Raw genomic sequence first — 17750 nt, forward strand, 5'->3', positions numbered from 1 at the left:
GGTACTTTCATTGACCTAAGCCTTGCCAGGTCACATGGTAACTTGAAAAAACAGGTATCTAGTTCCCAGCACACAATGCTTCCCATCCACATCACTGAATACTCCACAGGGCTACCTTTACACCCCAGGGTGGCAGCCAGGGCTCCACAGCAGTCTCAAAATGAAATCATATTTGGAGCACAAGGCAGGCTATTTACAGACGTTTTTGTCAAATATATTTTAAGTCATAATCGGTCCCTTCTGACAGACCAGCTAGCCAGATCAAAAGGCCATTTTCCTGTTATTCATTAGATTGTTGTTTCCAGAGAAGTTAAAAGGTTATCCTAAATTCCCTGCCTCAGGCCTTACCTAAGAAAAGAAGGAGGCAGGCCTCACAGACCACTAAATTGTAGAATCTCAGCATCCAACTCCCCACTAGACCCTAGAAGAACAGTCAGGGTGGCAGCCACTCCCTACTAAAGAATCCCAAGCATTCCCCTTTCCTTCATCTGGACGGTGCCAAGCCAGGGTAAGAGCCTGGTACAGGCTAGATTCCACCAGAATAATTAGTAACAGACCCGAATCTGGAAGTTCAGGGAAATTGGATTTCCCTAATTCCTTGTAGAGCTAAGAGTTCTTTTTCATTATCACCACAGAAAGGAGGGCAGTTCCTGGTTTCCTAGCTTTAACAGAGTAGGAGTTCGTTCACAAAACATTGTTAATCCTTAAAAGTACTGTGACCCACCTTTTCCTACTGAAAGAGCTGCCAAACTCAGGGAACCAGGTGTGTTTCCTGAAAAATTCAAGGAAGCAAAGCCTTTAAACGTGCCAGGAGCACTATCACCTCTTCACCTCCTTCAAGGTTTCCTTGAAAGCTGAGGGGGTTTTTGGAGACCCGAAAACTTTAGAACAGATATCCCAAGCCTACCCCCCACCCCGTGCCATTTTTCACACTTACCCTTCCACTCCTCATACACACACCTCGCTGAGGTCATCCTCAGCTAGCAGTCAGGAGGGGGAGGGAAACAGGAGCTAAAGCAACAGGTTCCACCTACAGCCTAAACCTGGAGGGCAGCGAGCTACCAGAGAATGGCGGTGCGCGGCGAGGAAGCGGCTAGGGGGAAGGTGGAAGGGAAATGCTGGTGTCAGACCACCGAGCTCACGTCACTCACGCTCGTACAAGAGCTTGTGGATTTGCCGGGGGGGTTGGGGGGGTCATTCTTCCTAAGGCCACTCGGGGACTTCCGAGTGGATTAGGAGGCGCCAGGCCCCCGCTTCGGAATGCCTGGAGGATTCAGCCGAGTAAGGAGCCCCTCGGAAAGGCCCAGAGGGCACAAGAAACCCGAGTGTCAGAGGGTGAAAATGCACCCTTCTCCCAGGTCGCCCCTTACTAGTAGCACTGTCTGCGCACTAACGCCTTGTGTCCTCTTCCCTCCGGCCTTTGCCGGGCCTCTCCGGTCTCTTCTCAACTGGCCTCCGGCTCCAGCCTGCCGCCGAGAAAACCAGGAGAGCAGACTGCGCCGCGCCCGCGGCCTCTGGGCATGCTCGGTGGCGGGCCGGCTCCGCCGCTGGGAGGGCGCGTCCTTCCTCCCCCGGGCGGCGGCGGCGCCTGCAGGGACTGTCGCCGCGCCCCGGCCCGGGTCACCTTTGGGGGAGGCTGGGGGAGACCCTGCCCGGCGAGGGCCGAGCGATCCCCACTCCATCCGGAGCCTTCGGGCAGCCGGAGGGAGAAGCACTGAGGCGAAAGTGAGCCCCCTGACCGCAGGCGGTTCCTTAGAAAGTAAAGCTCGGCTCCTTCACAGCCCCCGCTCCACCGGGTGGGGCGGGGAAGGGGCGGGGTGGGGCGGGGCCAGGTGGGGAGTGGTCTCGACGCCCGAAGCGAGGTGCGAGATTAGTAGCCACCCACTCCCTCCTCGGGCGCGCCCCCCGGGAATTAATTCTGTGAGAAAGTATCTGGTTCTGGGAGAAGCCTTGGGGCGGGGTGCAGGGGCGCGCCTGGCGCAAAATGGTTAAAACAAAGTCGGTGCGCGCCCCGGGGCTCCTCATATGAAAAGTGTGCCCTGGTGGCTGGGCACCCCTTTGCTAAATGTGAGGGTTAGTAACTCGGAGGCAATGTGTTGGGCGAGAGGAGTAAGGCGCACACGGGAAGCCTCGGGCGGGCGCGGCTCTCGCCCTCAGGCCTCCTATGGGGGCGCACCGGGGGCCGGCGGTGACGGTGGCGGGGCGCGGGGCGCGGGGCGGGCGCAGCGGGCTCAGCCCGGCGGCTCACTCTCTTTGCCTCCTCCCCCCAGGACTACCGAGAGGATGGGATGGATCTAGGCAGTGACGCCGGCAGTAGCAGCAGCAGCCGCGCCAGTTCGCAGTCCAACTCCACTAAAGTGACCCCTTGCTCCGAGTGCAAATCCTCGTCGTCGCCGGGGGGCAGCCTGGACTTGGTGTCTGCCCTGGAGGACTATGAGGAGCCTTTTCTGGTCTACCAGAAGAAGGAGATTGATGAATGGGCGCCGGAGGAGGACGGGGAGGAAGAGGAAGAGGAAGACGAGCGAGGGTACCGGGATGACCGGTGTCCGGCTCGGGAGCCAGGGAACGTGAGCGCCAGGACCGGGGGCGGCGGGGGCAGGAGCAGCACCACCACCACGACCATGCCGCCCCCGATGCCCAACGGCAACCTCCACCCGCAAGCCCCCCAGGACCTCAGGCACAATGGCAATGTGGTGGTGGCCGGCCGGCCGAGCGGTTCCCGGGTTCCTCGGCGAACGATCCAGAAGCCCAAGCCGGCGGGTAGCCGGCACGGCGGCCGGGGCCCGGCAGCCGGGTGGCTCTGCCTCCAACCCCCGGACGGCGGGACTTGCGTCCTAGAAGAGCCCCCAGTACCCCCTATGGACTGGGAGGCGCTGGAGAAGCATCTGGCCGGGCTGCAGTTCCGGGAGCAGGAGGTGCGAAACCAGGGCCAGGCGAGGACCAACTCCACCTCCGTAAGTTGGCCGGGGTGCGTGCCCAAGCGCGCACACACGCGTACACACCCCGCGCGCAGCCCGCACGCCCCTGCTCCGCGCTCCCGCCCACCCGCCTGCGGCCCCATTCATCCTTCCCCGAGGGTGGGGGCTGGGCCGAAAGGCCTGCCTTCTGCTCCCCCGGGGTTCTGTTGCTCAGTCTGTGCGCTGTCTGGGTTTCTTCGATAGGCGGAAAGGAGGGAGGGGCAGCCAGAGGGCAGCGGAAAGTCGGGCTAGTGGAACCGGCGACTCATTTTGTTGGAATTACTTACGGAGACGAGATTGTTAGTCACTTGCCTGAAAATAAATCCGGGGAGATTTTGGCACCAATATCAGTGCCTGTGGGGCATATTGCATACACATCGTAATAGTTGTGGCTTTGTCAATCGTGGTGGGTCTCCCTTCTTTGCCACTAATGTTTCGCCCGTGGCTAGGTTGCCCCTGTCTCTGCATGGGCACTGTCACCCGCCCACACATCTGCCCTGGCAGGGGGGTTTGTTCCATCTCGCGTTGAAGCCGAGGCTCCTGTTTATGGTTAGGTTGACCGCCTACCTCTAGACTTCCTTCCTTTCTGAAACCCGAGCTATTGTTGACCTAGGGAAAGGGGTGAATTGAATGCCTGGATGAGGGAGGGGTTCTCGCCTTGGTTGCCTGACTTATTCCCTGTCGGGTGAATCCCTCCTTGTTTTGATAAAGGAACCACTTACAGTCCCTTACCCGAGGCTACTGCCTCAATTCATGAAAACCAGACAGGGAGAGGTGCTGGCGTGGAAAAGAGGGAGGGAGAGAAAGAGGGCTGCATCTATAATTAGCTCTGGCAGGTTCACACTTGTCTCAACATCTTTTTCGCCCCTGAGAGCAGAGCAGATAAATGACTTAGAAGAAAAGCATCATGAATGTAGCTCCTCTATTTATCATTGTTTTGAGATAAGCAACAGTTATAATTTGAAATCATTAATGATGCCCCTAAACAGGGCTGGAGGGCACAGTTTAAATGAGTAGCTTTCTGTATGTGGCAGCTGTGTGGCAGTGTAGGAAAATGCTTGCCTTTCAGGTGTAATTTTTTGAGCCCAGGGCCCTGAGGCTACTGGAAATTGGGTGCATGCACTTCTGACTTCAGGGGTGAGAATGGTAACTGCATTTCACAGAGAAATTGGCATAGTTCCTATTAGAGAGGGTCCTTGGCTGACAGAGCCCACTGGTTAGTGTACCTTGAGAAACTACCTATTAAATTAACATACTGGTTTTAATCCCAGTTATTTAAAAGTTTACTGTGACCACAACAGACATGGAATCTTTCCATTACAATAAATAGTATTTTCTCTACCTTGCAATAGAAAATAGCCTTTTCTCACTTAAAGCTTGAGAAAAAAACCTCATTAAGCTCCTGGGACTTAAGGAATGACTTGAAGATAAGCAAGAGATTCCTCTACTATTACATGACACATCTACATTCCAGTATAATGTAATAATTGTGTATACATGTAACGTTAAGATTCAATGGTGCATTACTCAAAAGTTAGGATACAAAATTTTATTGTGCACCCTGTGTTATGTGCCTATATGCCTGGTATGGTTATCAGTGTTGTAATGACAGATCTGCCCACATGGAGCTCAAATTCTGGTGAGGAAAGTTGAAGACAGATTGCTGCCCCTGGAAACTTACCGTTTGGTTGTTTAACTCAGTCCCCTCTACTCCACCCTCAATGTGCACTCACACCTTCCTTAATCGTTACTTTGAAGATTGTGAACCTTTACTTATTGGGCAGTCTTTGAAGCCAAGTTGTTTAGTTTTTAAATTTTGGTCTCTGGAATCTAGGCCGGAGTACAGGAATCTTGCCTGTCTTTTAATTTCTGTGATTTAGTGCCTAGGACAATGCCTGGGATGTAGTAGGTTCTCAAATATCCAATGAAGAAAGAAGTGTTCACAGGACCCAAACATCACGCAGTCCTAATCCAACCCCCTCATTTTAGAGTTGAGGAAAGTGAGGCCCAGAGAGGTTAAGTCCCAATGAAAAACCTATGGAAGGAGTTTTGAATTTTTTTCTGAGACAAGAGTAGAGTTTTTTCTCCATTAAATGCTTAAAATAATTTGAAATAAAAGGGAAAGAGAGAGCGCCCACCTCCCTGACATAAAGGATTTTCTAAGAGCAAGTTTTGCACTTCCTTAGCATTAAGAACCAAAGTAAATTGGGAAGTAACCAAAATCCCATTACTTAGGAGTCTCTTCTTACAGACAGGACTTGGTTTTGTCTTCATGGGATAGCATTAAGTTCTGCAGTACAGTGTGGTAAAAGAAGTTAGGGTTCCTGCCTCCCTGTCCCTGTTCTGCCTCTCGATTGCCACGATATACCCAAGAGGAAGACTGAGATCTCAGAAATGTGATGATTATTAGTTCCCCCTAATTCAGGGAAGATTTAAGAACAAATTTAAAACATGCCATGTTTGAGAAAGACTTCTAGCCTTGACTTTGTGAAGGGGTTAGGTAACTAATCGTTCCCTTGGTACCCTTGAAGAAGGATGAGCTCAGGTGCAGCCAGGTGTTTTGCTGGCAGAGCTGGGAGGGGCCTGGGGAGCCCTGAAGGAAATACCTTGGTGACTGACTCTCTGCTGCCTTCTTACAACTAAGCCACCTGCATGGCCTCTGGTGGTCTGATCTAGGGTAGCAAGTTTACATTACTCCACAGCCATGTCCCCTGTTGCTCACCTTGTTCTTTGCCTGGGGTTCTACCCAACAACCAAAAATACTTCCAGAAGCACCTTTCTCCAGCCTGGCAGATTCTGCCCTGGTGTCCTACCTGAGCCTTTCTCCTGTGTGTGAACACTCTTGGTGAACTCAAGGGCCAGATACAAGTGCCGAACTGTTCTGGGTAGTAATGCTTTTGGTGTCAGATAGGGGTCTTGCTCTCATAAGTTCATGTTCATCTAAAGTCCTCCTCTCCCTGCCTGCTTTGACTCTAGTGAACTGGCACAGATAATCTTGAGGGAAACCAGGAGCTCATCCTGTTTCCTTCTTTTGAGAAGGCCCCCGCAGCATGCTTTCTCTCCTCTCCTGTATCTCCAGGGCATTAGGATATAGCTGCACCACTCTTTCTCCTATTCAGCGAACTCCCTAGACCTTCACCAAGTAGTGGGAAGGACATAGTGGGGCATCAATGCCCTCTTCTTCATTATAGAATATAATTTCACCTCTTTTTCTTCTTGGTTTTTCTATGAGGATTCCTCTTCATGAGGCACCTTCTCCCATGAGGGTATGTGGCCCTCTGTGTTAAGCCTATCTCTGGAAATCCCGCTCTTTTTTTTCCCCAAACTTTTGACTCATTTATTTATTTGGTTTTTTGAGACAGAGTCTCACTTTGTAGTTCATGCTGGCCTTGAACTCACTATATAGCCCAAGCTGGCCTTGAACTCATGGTGATCCTCCTACCTCAGCCTCTCAGGTGCTGGAATTACAGGTGTGCCCCAGTATAGTTGACATATAATCAATTGTATATACTTAAAATATATAATTTGTTGAGTTTTCACACATGTATAAGTCATATGTATGAGTTCTGATACACCTATGTAACCATCACCAAAATCAGAATAGTAGACATATCCATCATTCCCAAAGTATCTTTGTGCCCCTTTGTAATAGGTTTCTGTAGGCAACCACTAATGTGATTTCTATACTATAGAGTAGCTTATATTTTCTAAAATGAACATAAATGGAATCACACAATAAATATTCATTTTGTCAGTTTCTTTTATTCAACATATGATTATTTTGAATTCCATCTATTCTACTGTGTATATCAATAGCTCATTCCTTTCTACTGCTGACTGGTGTTCCATTTTATGGATATACCATAGTCACCTGTTGGTAAACACTAGGATTATTTATAGTTTTTGGCTATTACAAATAAAAGAACTATGAATACTTATGTACAAGTCTTTGGGTGGACATAACTTTTCATTAAGATTAGGTAAATACCTACAGTAGAATGGCTGGATTTTATAGTTGTTATGTATTTGGCTTTGTAGGAAGCTGTCTAGCTCTCTAAAGAAGTACTATTTTACCTGGCCATTGCCGTGACTCACAGCACTGACTAGAACCTTGGCTTTCTCTCCTAACAGTTGCTCTATCCCATATTCATCCTTGGGGTTTTCCAGTATGACTGTATTCAAGTTACTGGGAGGGCTGCTGCCCTCTCCCTTAAGAGAGAACAACAAAAAAAATCAGTGGGATTGCATGTTGCATGCATCCAACCAAAGTCACTACAATTATCGTTCAGAAAAGGAAAGGAGTCATTTTTAAATTAGGAAAGAATTCTCATTGTCAACCTAGCACATTTTAAGCATTTTTTGTTTTTTGGGTTTTTTTAGTGCCAGTGATGTTATTTTCCTCATTTAATGAGAAGATAAGAATAATTTTAATTGGCATGTTAATTGAAAGCAAATTCTCCTGATGAAGTTATTTCTAAGTACTTGAAAATAATTTGTCTTTTTATTTGTTTATAGTATTAGCTGGTAGCAAATTTAAAATTACCTACATTTCTTCCTATAATAGTACTAATTACAGGTTATTTTCATTGTATTATTCTATAAGAATTACAGCCCAGTTACTCCCTCCCATCAGTGATACTACTAAAGTAGTTTGAATGGCTGAGTGGTTTGTTTCCTTCCTTACTTGGGCTGTGGTTAAATTACATGAGTTCTTGTTTTTATAGGCAGAATTAAGGTGTCTTTATTATTTTTACAATATAGTAAATCTTGCAAGTTTGATAAGTTTCATGATTCTACAGCCTGGGATGCAGCATTGGAAGCATACTTTGGTGGTATGCAAGTATTATTCCTGTTATAGCATGCTGTATGACAGAGGTAAAATTCTTTTTTTTTTTTTTTACTATAACTAAAAATTTCCGAGTCTAAATGTATTCTGTACTTTGACTTTACTTCGAAATGTCTGGTACCATAATAAGAAGTTCTTTGGCTGCTTTTCTAATGCATGTTGATTTTTGCTTAAGAGCCTCAGAGGTTGCTCTGTGCATTAACATGTACTCAAGACTTCAAAGAAAAATGGTTGGATTTTAAAAAATTAGGTTGCAAGAGCTGGGGTTTTAGCTCAGTTGTAGGGCACTTACCTAGCATGCTCAAGGCTCTAGGTTTAATCTGCAGCACTGAAAGAGAAGGAGAGGGATAGGGAGGAGAGAAGAAGGAGGAGAGAGAAGTAAAAGGAGGAGAAAGGAGAAACTAGGTATTTTGAAATATGTCGTTACTTATGGGGCTGTGTGCAAATGTGCATTTAAGTCACCCACTGGAAAGTTCATTGTACGATAGAAGCGCCTTTTGAACTGTTGCAGTTGGACAAAAAGAAATCTCTGCTTATCAATTGGCTTGCATGTAGTGAAACTTAAAGTATCTAAGGAAAAAATTTGAGAATTCACATCTGAAAATTAGATGCAGATACTCTCATCATACACTTATTGAGCTCTTGAACATATTACTACTGGCATCATATCATCTTTCTCCACCCTATCTAGCCTGACCTTCCAGAACACTTCCAACTCCGTATCCTCACCTGGCATAACTCAGTACTTCACAATTAGGAAGCCCCACCATGAGCTCTGCTCAGCCTCAGGTTCACAGGCTGCTTGCGGTCCACCATTGCACCCAGCACTGGATGGGAAGCCCAATCAGGAGGTCACCTCTTTGGGAAGCTTTGCTTGATCCGCTAAGCTCTGAGGAACCTCTCTTTCCTCTGAACTTCTTATTCCGCTTGTGTACATTCACTACTCTTACTTACATTTTAAAAGATTTTCAAATTTTTGTTATCATATTTGATCCTCATGCCAAACCTGAAACTTGGACAAGGGATTAATATTTTAGACATGAGAAAACTGAAGTCCAGCAATATTCAAGGACTTTCTAAAGTCTCATGCTTGACAAAAGTCAGATCAGACTGTCAAGTTTTTTTTTAATTTAATTTAATTTTTTTTTTGGTACCGGTGATCGAACTCAGGACCTTGCACTTGTCAGGCAGCAGGCAGGCGCGGTGCCAGGTGCCACTGAGGTACATCCCCAGCCCAGTTGGCTTTCAGTAATGCCATAACCAGTGATTGTCTTATATTCCCAGTTATCTTTTGTGAGTCTCTTATCTCTGCAACTGTTTAAATTCCTCCTCCCTCTCAAACACACTACAGGCTCACTGGCATTCCTTGAAGAGCAAGATATCTGATGAATGCTTCTTATCTTGTTGGTTAATGTATTTGTACCCGTATTACTGTTTAATTCTTTAACTTACTCAAAGATTCTACACTATGTACTTTCTTATTAGTGCTAGTAATAATAATTCTAGTTACTTAAAACTAGTCCAAATTCTGATATTATTGCACATTAAAATAAAAATTTGTTTTGTACTCCTGGATCTTTGCTACTGAAGATTTAGATGATTTTGTTTCTTACTTTTGAAATTCAGTCCAGTGTTTTTAACAAAATGAGCTTTTGAAAATGCTTTTCCTCAGCTGTTCGTGTTCCTTGTGCTGTTAGGACAGATCACAATCTCTACTATCAGTTACTTGGAGTCTGTTTTGCACCAAACTTCTGTGCAAATTCCAGTGTCTGTTATGAAATTGAGCATTTTCCATGGGAAAGTAATAGGAGTTTATAGATACAAAAAGTCTGAGAAATATCTCATGAAGCCACTGTTTTCAGAAGAAGAAACTAAGGTCTATGGAGATTAATCATCTTAATCCACTTCCTCAGCCAAGGCTTGCTCAAGCCTCCAATCATGTACAAATAATTGCCCTCACATCTCCTGAGTTCCCTCTTTCAATGAACTCTGTGTCTACCCCTGACCCCAGCTGTCAGCTTAAAAAAATGTTTCCAAAGTTATTTGGAAGATAATCCACACTCATCATTTAAGATGTTCCAACACTGGGAGTAGATTCTAATTCTCATCATTTGATAGTAAAGTGTTTGTTCTTCCATTTAAACTTCAGAAACACATACTCGTACCGGTGTGTTTTCCAGTGCCCTTCCTGGATTGATGATTTTCTCCTTGCTTTTTCCCCCAGATGTTAACACTTTGCCTAGTTGTGCTCGCTCCTTTCCGGCATTGGCTCCTGTCATGGGACACGTAGTCCTCTCCTCTCATGGGGGCCAGATGGTGAATGGGACTTGGGAACTTTTCAAGGAGTCACCAGAGTTCTAGGAGGTTGAGAAGGAACAGTTAGGGTTCAGGGTCACCTTTGTGCACATCACTTCTACCTACCAGACAGGGCTACTCAAAGGGTTCCTGGGTTCCGAGAGCTAGGGGGAGAGATCTCTGTGTGGCTACCCTGTAAATGGAGACAGATTTTGTTCTATCTAGTCAGAGTTTTCAGTGAATATTTTGTTACAAGCCAAAAAAGGAGAAATAAAACCAAGAAGAGGCTAGAAAAAATTGTATTTGTGGGGTTTAGGAGCTTTCTATGAAATAGTCTAAATTGAGATACTTGTCTTAAACTATGTAATAGCAAGAAATAGAAAAATAGACGTAAGGAAGGGGAGTTTCTATGTTTGAGTTTTTATGTTCCTTATGTGATGTTTCCGAGTTACCCAGTTAAATTGTTGAGCTGGACCATATGTAACTAATTCTTGACAGGTCAAGGATGGTTGTAATAATCACCATCTCTTCAAAGTTGTGAAAGCCTTCAGAGACTTATTGTTTCAGATGCTATTGGCTAATTTGTTTTGTTTTGTTTGGGTTTGGACTACAGCTACCCTTTTGAGAATAATTGCTATTTTCCTTATAGCTTGTTACATAATTATGTCAAGCATATTCTGTCACTAATCTTTATCACTTGTCTGTTCTCATTCATGTGCATACTTAATGTAATTTTATTCTCTTCACCTCACTCCTTATTTTTAATATTGTGTCATTTTAAATTATTCACACTTTTCCCCATGTTCAGAGTATTTTCTCTGTACGTATAAGTAATTTGAAGGATGATCATTTTTGCTTAAGAAATTCTCAGGTGGTAGGAATGAACTTGACCAATGTGTGTTCAATCTCATGTTGATAATTTCTTAAAACTACCCATAAACCTACTAAAAAAAATTTTAGTTACCTTTAACAGATGGAAGTTTTATTAAAGCAAAACAGTGGAAACTAAAGCAATACTATAGTTCTATATATCAGATTTTCTAATAATTGCCATTTGTATGTGTATATTTTACTGGTACTACTGCATCTCCACTCATATTTCATATTTATTTGTAATTGAATGATCTTTTGTGTGTCTGTCATCAGGAATATAATGTTCATCTTTTCCTTTCTTCTGTTTCTAAGTGCCTTTTCTTACTATTTATGTTTCATGAAAGTGACTGGGAGTCTTTCTTCCTTGGGATATTAACATAGTCTATGAAAAAAGCTTCAATTTTTATGGATTACAAGAAGCACTACATTAGTCTGCAGCTAATTTCTGCAAATTCATCAGTTCAAATGAGTTTTATTACCCATGTCCTAATAAAGATGATTGATCCCTTCAAAACTCTTTCTTATAGAAACAAATGTCTTAGTTATTCATGTGGTTGTATTTGTTTGTTTGTTTGTTTTTGGCACAAAATATTACAAAAAGTTTCTATAAAGTAAGTGTGAGGATTTTCCAGGTTCAAGGACAAGTGATGTTCAGATGAAAGGGTCTGGTTTTCAATATGCTCAGGAAAGATAGAGACCAGAGCACTACCTCTACTGCCTTCTTGCCAGGCCTCTGGACAGTGGAGATTCTGTCAGTGCCTCCCCAGCCCACAATAGCTGATGGGGCCATGTTGTTACCACTCAGCCAAGCATACCCATTGCTTCCTATCTATTTTTCCTTCACTTCTGTGCAGGTTACTCTCTGTGCAGAGAACCAATTCAAAATCCTCAAGAAAATGGCATAGATATATAGGGCATCTCTGGTGGCCAGGACCCCCACCAAGCTCTCTTGTGTACTGCTTGAGGATGGAGAAGCTGGCTAGCCAGTTGTGGTCAGGGTCTGCTTGGTCGCAAGAGGGTTGTAGGCATGAGAGGAACAAAACAACAGGTAAATCTTGCCAGCTAAGAATCTAATGCAACTTGTTTCTGCTTCCTTCTTTGTTAGCCATATATGGAGAGAACTTTGCTTTCTGAAAAAGTTTAAAGGGAATGAGGTAATTTTCTCACAGTTCCTAAGATCTCCAGCAGTGCTATAAACTTAGATTTGAAGTTAGAGTATTAAAAATAAAAACAAAACCAGAAAAGCTGTTGGCATTTTTAATGTCAAGTTCACCAGCATAGTAGGTTTTAGCCCTTTTCCACACCCAAAGAGAGAGTAGTATTAAACTTATTTCCAAAATAGGAAGGCTCTGAACCCCTGGGAGACTGGTACGGTGTCTTCCTAGAAAAGAACCTAAAGGCTAATCTACATTCTTCCAAAAATAACATGTTTTCAAATAGTTTCAAAACCAATCTAGTCCCCTGTGTTTCTCTTCATGGCACCAGTAGCTAAAAATTATCCTACTTATGAAAATTGCAGATAATTCTTTTCTTCATGCAATCTTACATAATTTTTAGTCCATATTGACCTGGACTAACATTTCATGATGAGCAACTGCATTTTAAGTATTCTGACTTTTTTGTTTCTACTTTAAAATTGGTTTCGTAAAGGGTAAAAGAGCAGATCACAGGGATTTTATTTTTGAACACTTAAATTATATAACCAGTAATCTGTTAGAGTTGTTATCCAGCCTACAGTGGCCCCGTAGTCTGACTCAAATAGCCTTTAAAAGACTATCTCATTCTAGAACAACTTTAGGAAGTAATAATTTTTAAACATTTCGAAACCCTACTCTCTTATGGAATAGTGATTTTTAGATATCAGGTTTATTTTCTCTGTGTTTCATGTGGAAACTCTCAACAAAGCAGTTGTACAGTTGTGTTTGTACTAACACGTGAGTAAAACCCCTGCAGAAATTTCAGTATGATGGAAGCTGCATTACTGGTAAACAATCAGAGTGTAAGTCAGAATATTAGAATCAAAGGAACTCCAGGGCAAGGGTGGCAAACACAGATTCTCACAGAGGCCATGTAGATAATCAGTGAGAGGCGTGGGCCAGGTGAGGAGAATCCTGGTGAGCTGGAGAGCATGTCCCAAGAAAAGGTGTGGCTGCTGTTTCTAGCTGGCTGATTTATGCCATGCCAGAACATAGTGTCAGCATTCTGGTATGTCAGGAGAAGGCAAGGTCAAGTTTGTTTGAGAAATATCTTGATTGTTAAATATTGGCCAGTAACTTTAGACATAGACAATTGTGCATTTCATAAACAGATCTGTGCTTCAGAAAATGACTTCTAGGCTACCAGTTCTCCCTCCCACTAATTTAACTCAACCTCCTCACTTTACAGATAAGGAATCTGAGACCCAAAGAGGTTAAATGATTTACCTGATGTGGGGTTGACGTGGGGCAAAGTTGGGACAGTTTGCTAAGAGATCTGGTGAAATTCTAGAAGTGAGAGATCTTCAAGGAGGAAAACCCATGAAGTAGTACTGTTCTTATTTATTAACCCAGAATAGCTATTTTCTCTCTTTTCAGTGGTTGAAATAATTAAAAATACTAACATCAAGAGGCAAGGAACAAGAGATACTACACATCTCACTCTGTTTCATTTAGTGTTTATAGACATCCCATTACTTAGCATTTATTTTTCTCTTTCGTCTTCAAAACAATTCAGAAATTGATTTTGTTATTTGGATTCAGGGAGATGTATCATAATTTATTTTTAATTATTTATGAATAATGAAAATGGAAAACTCTTTAAGAACAGATTATCTTAAATGTAAACACACACAATCACACATTTCAGAGTACATATGTGGCCTCAGTTTTTTCCTCTGCTGGAATCTCATCTGAGACCATTTAATTTCAAGGGCTGGTATTGGTAAGCTATGGTAAAATTTCTTTTCACACAGAATCGAATGGAACTTCCATATTGCTAAATTATGTTGAGATTTTATTTAATGCAACTGGAAGAGGACCTATGGAAAGTATAGAGGTTGGAACTTTATTTTCCTTATTAAAACTATTGGCTTTAAGTAAAAGACAATGCAGATTTCAAACAAACAATCTAGAAAAGTTTGGGGTGTTTATTCACTTTTTTTAAAAAGTAGGAAACATGGGCCAGGATTTAGCTCAGTGGTTCCGGCGCCTGCCTCGCAAGCGCAAGGTCCCCCAGTTCGATCCCTGGTATCAAAAAAAAAAAAAAAGCAAAATATAGGAAACATTTTTCATATAAGCTTTCTTTAATAACTTTTAATTTTTGAATAATTTTAGATTTACAGAAAAGTTATAAAGATAATACAAAAAGCTCCCAAATAACCTTCACCAACTTCCTCTAATGTTGGCCTTTAATATAATTGTGGTACATTTGTCAAAACCAGGACATGGACATAGCACAATATTGTAACCTAAACTAAACTACAGAGTTTACTTGGATTTACATTAGCTTTTAAACTTAAAAATTGATGTTAAAACTATTCTTCAAGTGTAATAAATAATATACGCTTGTGGCTATATCTTCAGGAGGGAGACAAGAGTTAGATCCCTCCCTATCCTACATCACCATATGGTACAAAGTCCTAAGCATGGAATCCATGGAGGTTTTGCTAGTGTGTATACTTTGTAAGTGTATTTTTGTTTTGTTTCATTTTGTTTTTGAAGTAGTGAGGATCAAATCTAGTGGTTCTGTACCCCTGACCTACATTCCCAACCTCTCCCACTTCCTTTAAATATTTTTATTTTAAGACAGCATCTCATTAAGTTGCCCAGGCTGGCCTGGAACTTATGATCCTCCTGCCTCAGCTTCCAGAGTAGTTGAGATTAGAGATGTTCATCACTGTGCCCAGCTATATTTGCATTTTTTGTTTATTTGTTTCATTTTGTTTTTGATACCACTGTGTGGTTCAAGTTCAAGGACTACCTTGAACTCACAGTATAGTTCAGGCTGGCCTTGAACTCTCCATCTTGCTGACTCAACCTCCCAAGTGGTGGGATTACAGCCATGCCCAACCACACCGGGTTTATACATTTGTTGTAAAGACAGTCTCCTGGCCCCTTTGCCAGCCAGGTTGCCTTTCCTAGGCCTCTCCTATAGGGAACTCCACAGCTGCCTCTGAAGTAGCCAACTTGGGTCATGAAGGGGCAAAAGAGAAGTGTGGGTAAAGAGAAAAGCACACAGCCTGAGAATATGGCTCTAGTCAGGGTGGAGGGAGTGAGGGGCTGCCTGGTGAGTCCCCAAGTGTAGAGATAATCTGCATACTTGTCCACAATCAGCTTTCCAAGTGGGCTGCGGATAGCCACAGATTGTCTCTGTTCTTTGCCTCCCTGACATCCAAATGTTTTCATTGTTTTTAAACTAGGAAATAGCTCTTCAGCTTGGGAGTTTACTTCTTCAAAGTTAAGCTTCTGGTGGGATTGTGAAGGCTCTGTGAGTGTGTGGGATGAAAGTCCTAGCAGAAGGAGTAAATTACAGTTACTAACAGAGAGGGAAGCAGCCTGTGGAACAAATGGCCCTCATGTTGTAAAAGGACCAGGTTACTCAAGAATATGTTTGGAGATTTCACAGAATGGAAATAGTAGAGAAAGAATTTGAGACTCTTGCAGGATAGAAAGAGGAAGGTAAATTGGCACATTAGGTTTTTCAACATTTGTTGACCGACCAAATGATTAGAATTTCTTAAACTATGAATGGGCCCCAGGCATAGTACATCACCAATAGGATGTCGCCATGACTCAGTGAATTCTCATAAGGAGGGTTTCCTGATTACTCATTCTCTGTCTTTGACTGACTGAATCAGTGAATTCCTCTTAAGACTTGCTAAAATTCTTTTCCTAATTACATGTTGATGTGTTGTAGATTATGATAGTACTAACATTTCTTTCAGCAAAACTGAGTGTTTTCTAGGCCAAAATATTTTGAATGGGTGCTTCAATTTATATACTCCTTGCAGTTCTTTAGATACTCTGCTTAGGGACTGGACTTACTGGCATTGCCAATAGTCTTAGGCTCTTCCTTCAATAATAGGTATGGTGGGTTTGGGGCCCAGCATGAGATACCCTTCCTAATAACTTCCAATTATGTTTTGTGTGTGCCTGTTCTGTGTGCTTTTTGGTAGGAGTGGTAGGAGGGTGATTACAAGCAGCCAATCCATGTTCTGAGAGCTTCTCCCGTGGCTCTGCCATGAGTGGAAGGAGTTCTCCCTGTAAGATTCTCAGGGAAGTCAGAGGTCCTGCAGAATCCATGTCTTGAGGGGCTATGGCTGCAGCATCTGTTTCCCACTTCTGTTCCCTTCCTGGGTTTCTGCTTATTTCTGAGGTACTGCTCCAGTGCCTTCCTCCTGTCAATTCTGTGGCTTTATGTGAATGAGTTGGGTTTATTGCTTAAAGGTGGGGAACCCTGATAACAGCAGCAGTCTCTTGGCATAGGACTCAAGTTCAAATCATGACAGCTGTAGGCCCAGTATCACTAAATAGAAATATTTCACTGAGTCATCAAATACTGAAGCTGTGATGGACTTGGGAGCCCAGCTGGCCCAATCTCCTTCACTTTAAAAGTGAGGAAATAAGGGCCGGGGATTTAGCTCAGTGGCGCCGCACCTGCCTCACAAGCACAAGGTCCTGAGTTCAATCCCCTGTACCGGACAGAAAAAAAAAAGTGGGGGGAGGGAATAAACACACATAGTGAAAGAGATGTGTGAAGTATCATAAATCAGACACATCACATTGACACCCTACACATATATCTTAGAGCTCATCTGTCCCAGGGCATCTTGTCCACACACCTTTGCTCTATTCTGCATACTCTCTGACCTCTGGTTCCTATTTTTGGGAAGACTGGGCAAAACTGAGGCTGGCAGCAGTGACCCTGGAAAGGACCAAAGATAACTGGACCACATAGGGATTCATCCTGAAGCTTTGGGGATATCAATACCAAGATTCACTGGAGAGCTGAATCATAAGTAGTTTGCTGAAGTCACGGGTGTACACTGTGCTCTCTCCTGGCCTCCAGATGGGTCCTCTTGATGCACTGTGACTTTGTATAAGGAAGTGGTATGTTAGCAGGCTCTGGAACCAGACAACACCTCCTCATGATTACTAGTGTAAAAACAATTAGTCTGTGAAATACATCTCATATTTTTCATCTGAATTAAAGATTGTTTTCTAACCATTTCTAATTTTGTAGAAACTAATTGTGTGTGTGTGTGTGTGTGTGTGTGTGTGTATTCTAAGTGTAACAAGGCCCTAAATTCTGAAGGGGTAGACGTTTTGAATCCATTTTGCAGCAAGTTATACATTAAAATTGTTTATTTGAATCTTTTTAGCAAAACATAGTTCACAAAATGACATCTGCCAAAAATTTCCTTAATGTGTCGTAAGTTTTTCCTCATGGCTACATTCAATCCATAAATATATATTGAATACCTATTAGTGTTAGATGTGGAGGATAAATGTGAGCAGAAGCTGACATGGAGCTGTCTCAGTATAGAGCTTCTTACCCTCATGGAGTTTGCAGTCACACACTGTGAAGAATTTAAATCACATGAGCACAAAGATGTGTTGGCATTTCCAGAGAGGGGATGGCTCTGTGAGAAGTGCAGGGACACACAAATTCTCACTAAGAAGTTGCTTGTCATTTCTTCCCACCACAGAATTTCTCTGTGGCACAGGCCTATCTACCCTTCACCAACCTTCCCTCTAATTATAAAAGAGAAAACATGTTCACATTTTGTGCCCTGTAGTAAT

The 17750-nt window shown here is 43.3% G+C and overlaps 1 protein-coding gene across 4 annotated transcripts in view; it reads left to right on the forward strand.

The window, feature by feature from the left end:
- The window catches only part of Schip1 (schwannomin interacting protein 1), an 809964-nt gene that overhangs the window by 675761 nt on the left and 116453 nt on the right, over nucleotides 1-17750 (forward strand). For 2 of the 4 annotated variants that reach the window (XM_004834522.4, XM_087186439.1), the window contains one exon: nucleotides 2271-2954. In XM_004834522.4, coding sequence (XP_004834579.2) covers nucleotides 2271-2954 — 684 coding nt within the window. Of the gene's footprint in view, nucleotides 1-1100; nucleotides 1185-1921; nucleotides 2074-2270; nucleotides 2955-17750 lie in introns of those variants that run through there. The other 2 variants (XM_087186441.1, XM_004834524.4) reach the window with 2 other exon arrangements.

The sequence above is a fragment of the Heterocephalus glaber genome, unplaced genomic scaffold, assembly GCF_053883595.1.
Source record: "Heterocephalus glaber isolate CG9 unplaced genomic scaffold, H.glaber_assembly_v1.0 deba00001504, whole genome shotgun sequence".
Lineage (NCBI taxonomy): Eukaryota > Metazoa > Chordata > Mammalia > Rodentia > Bathyergidae > Heterocephalus > Heterocephalus glaber.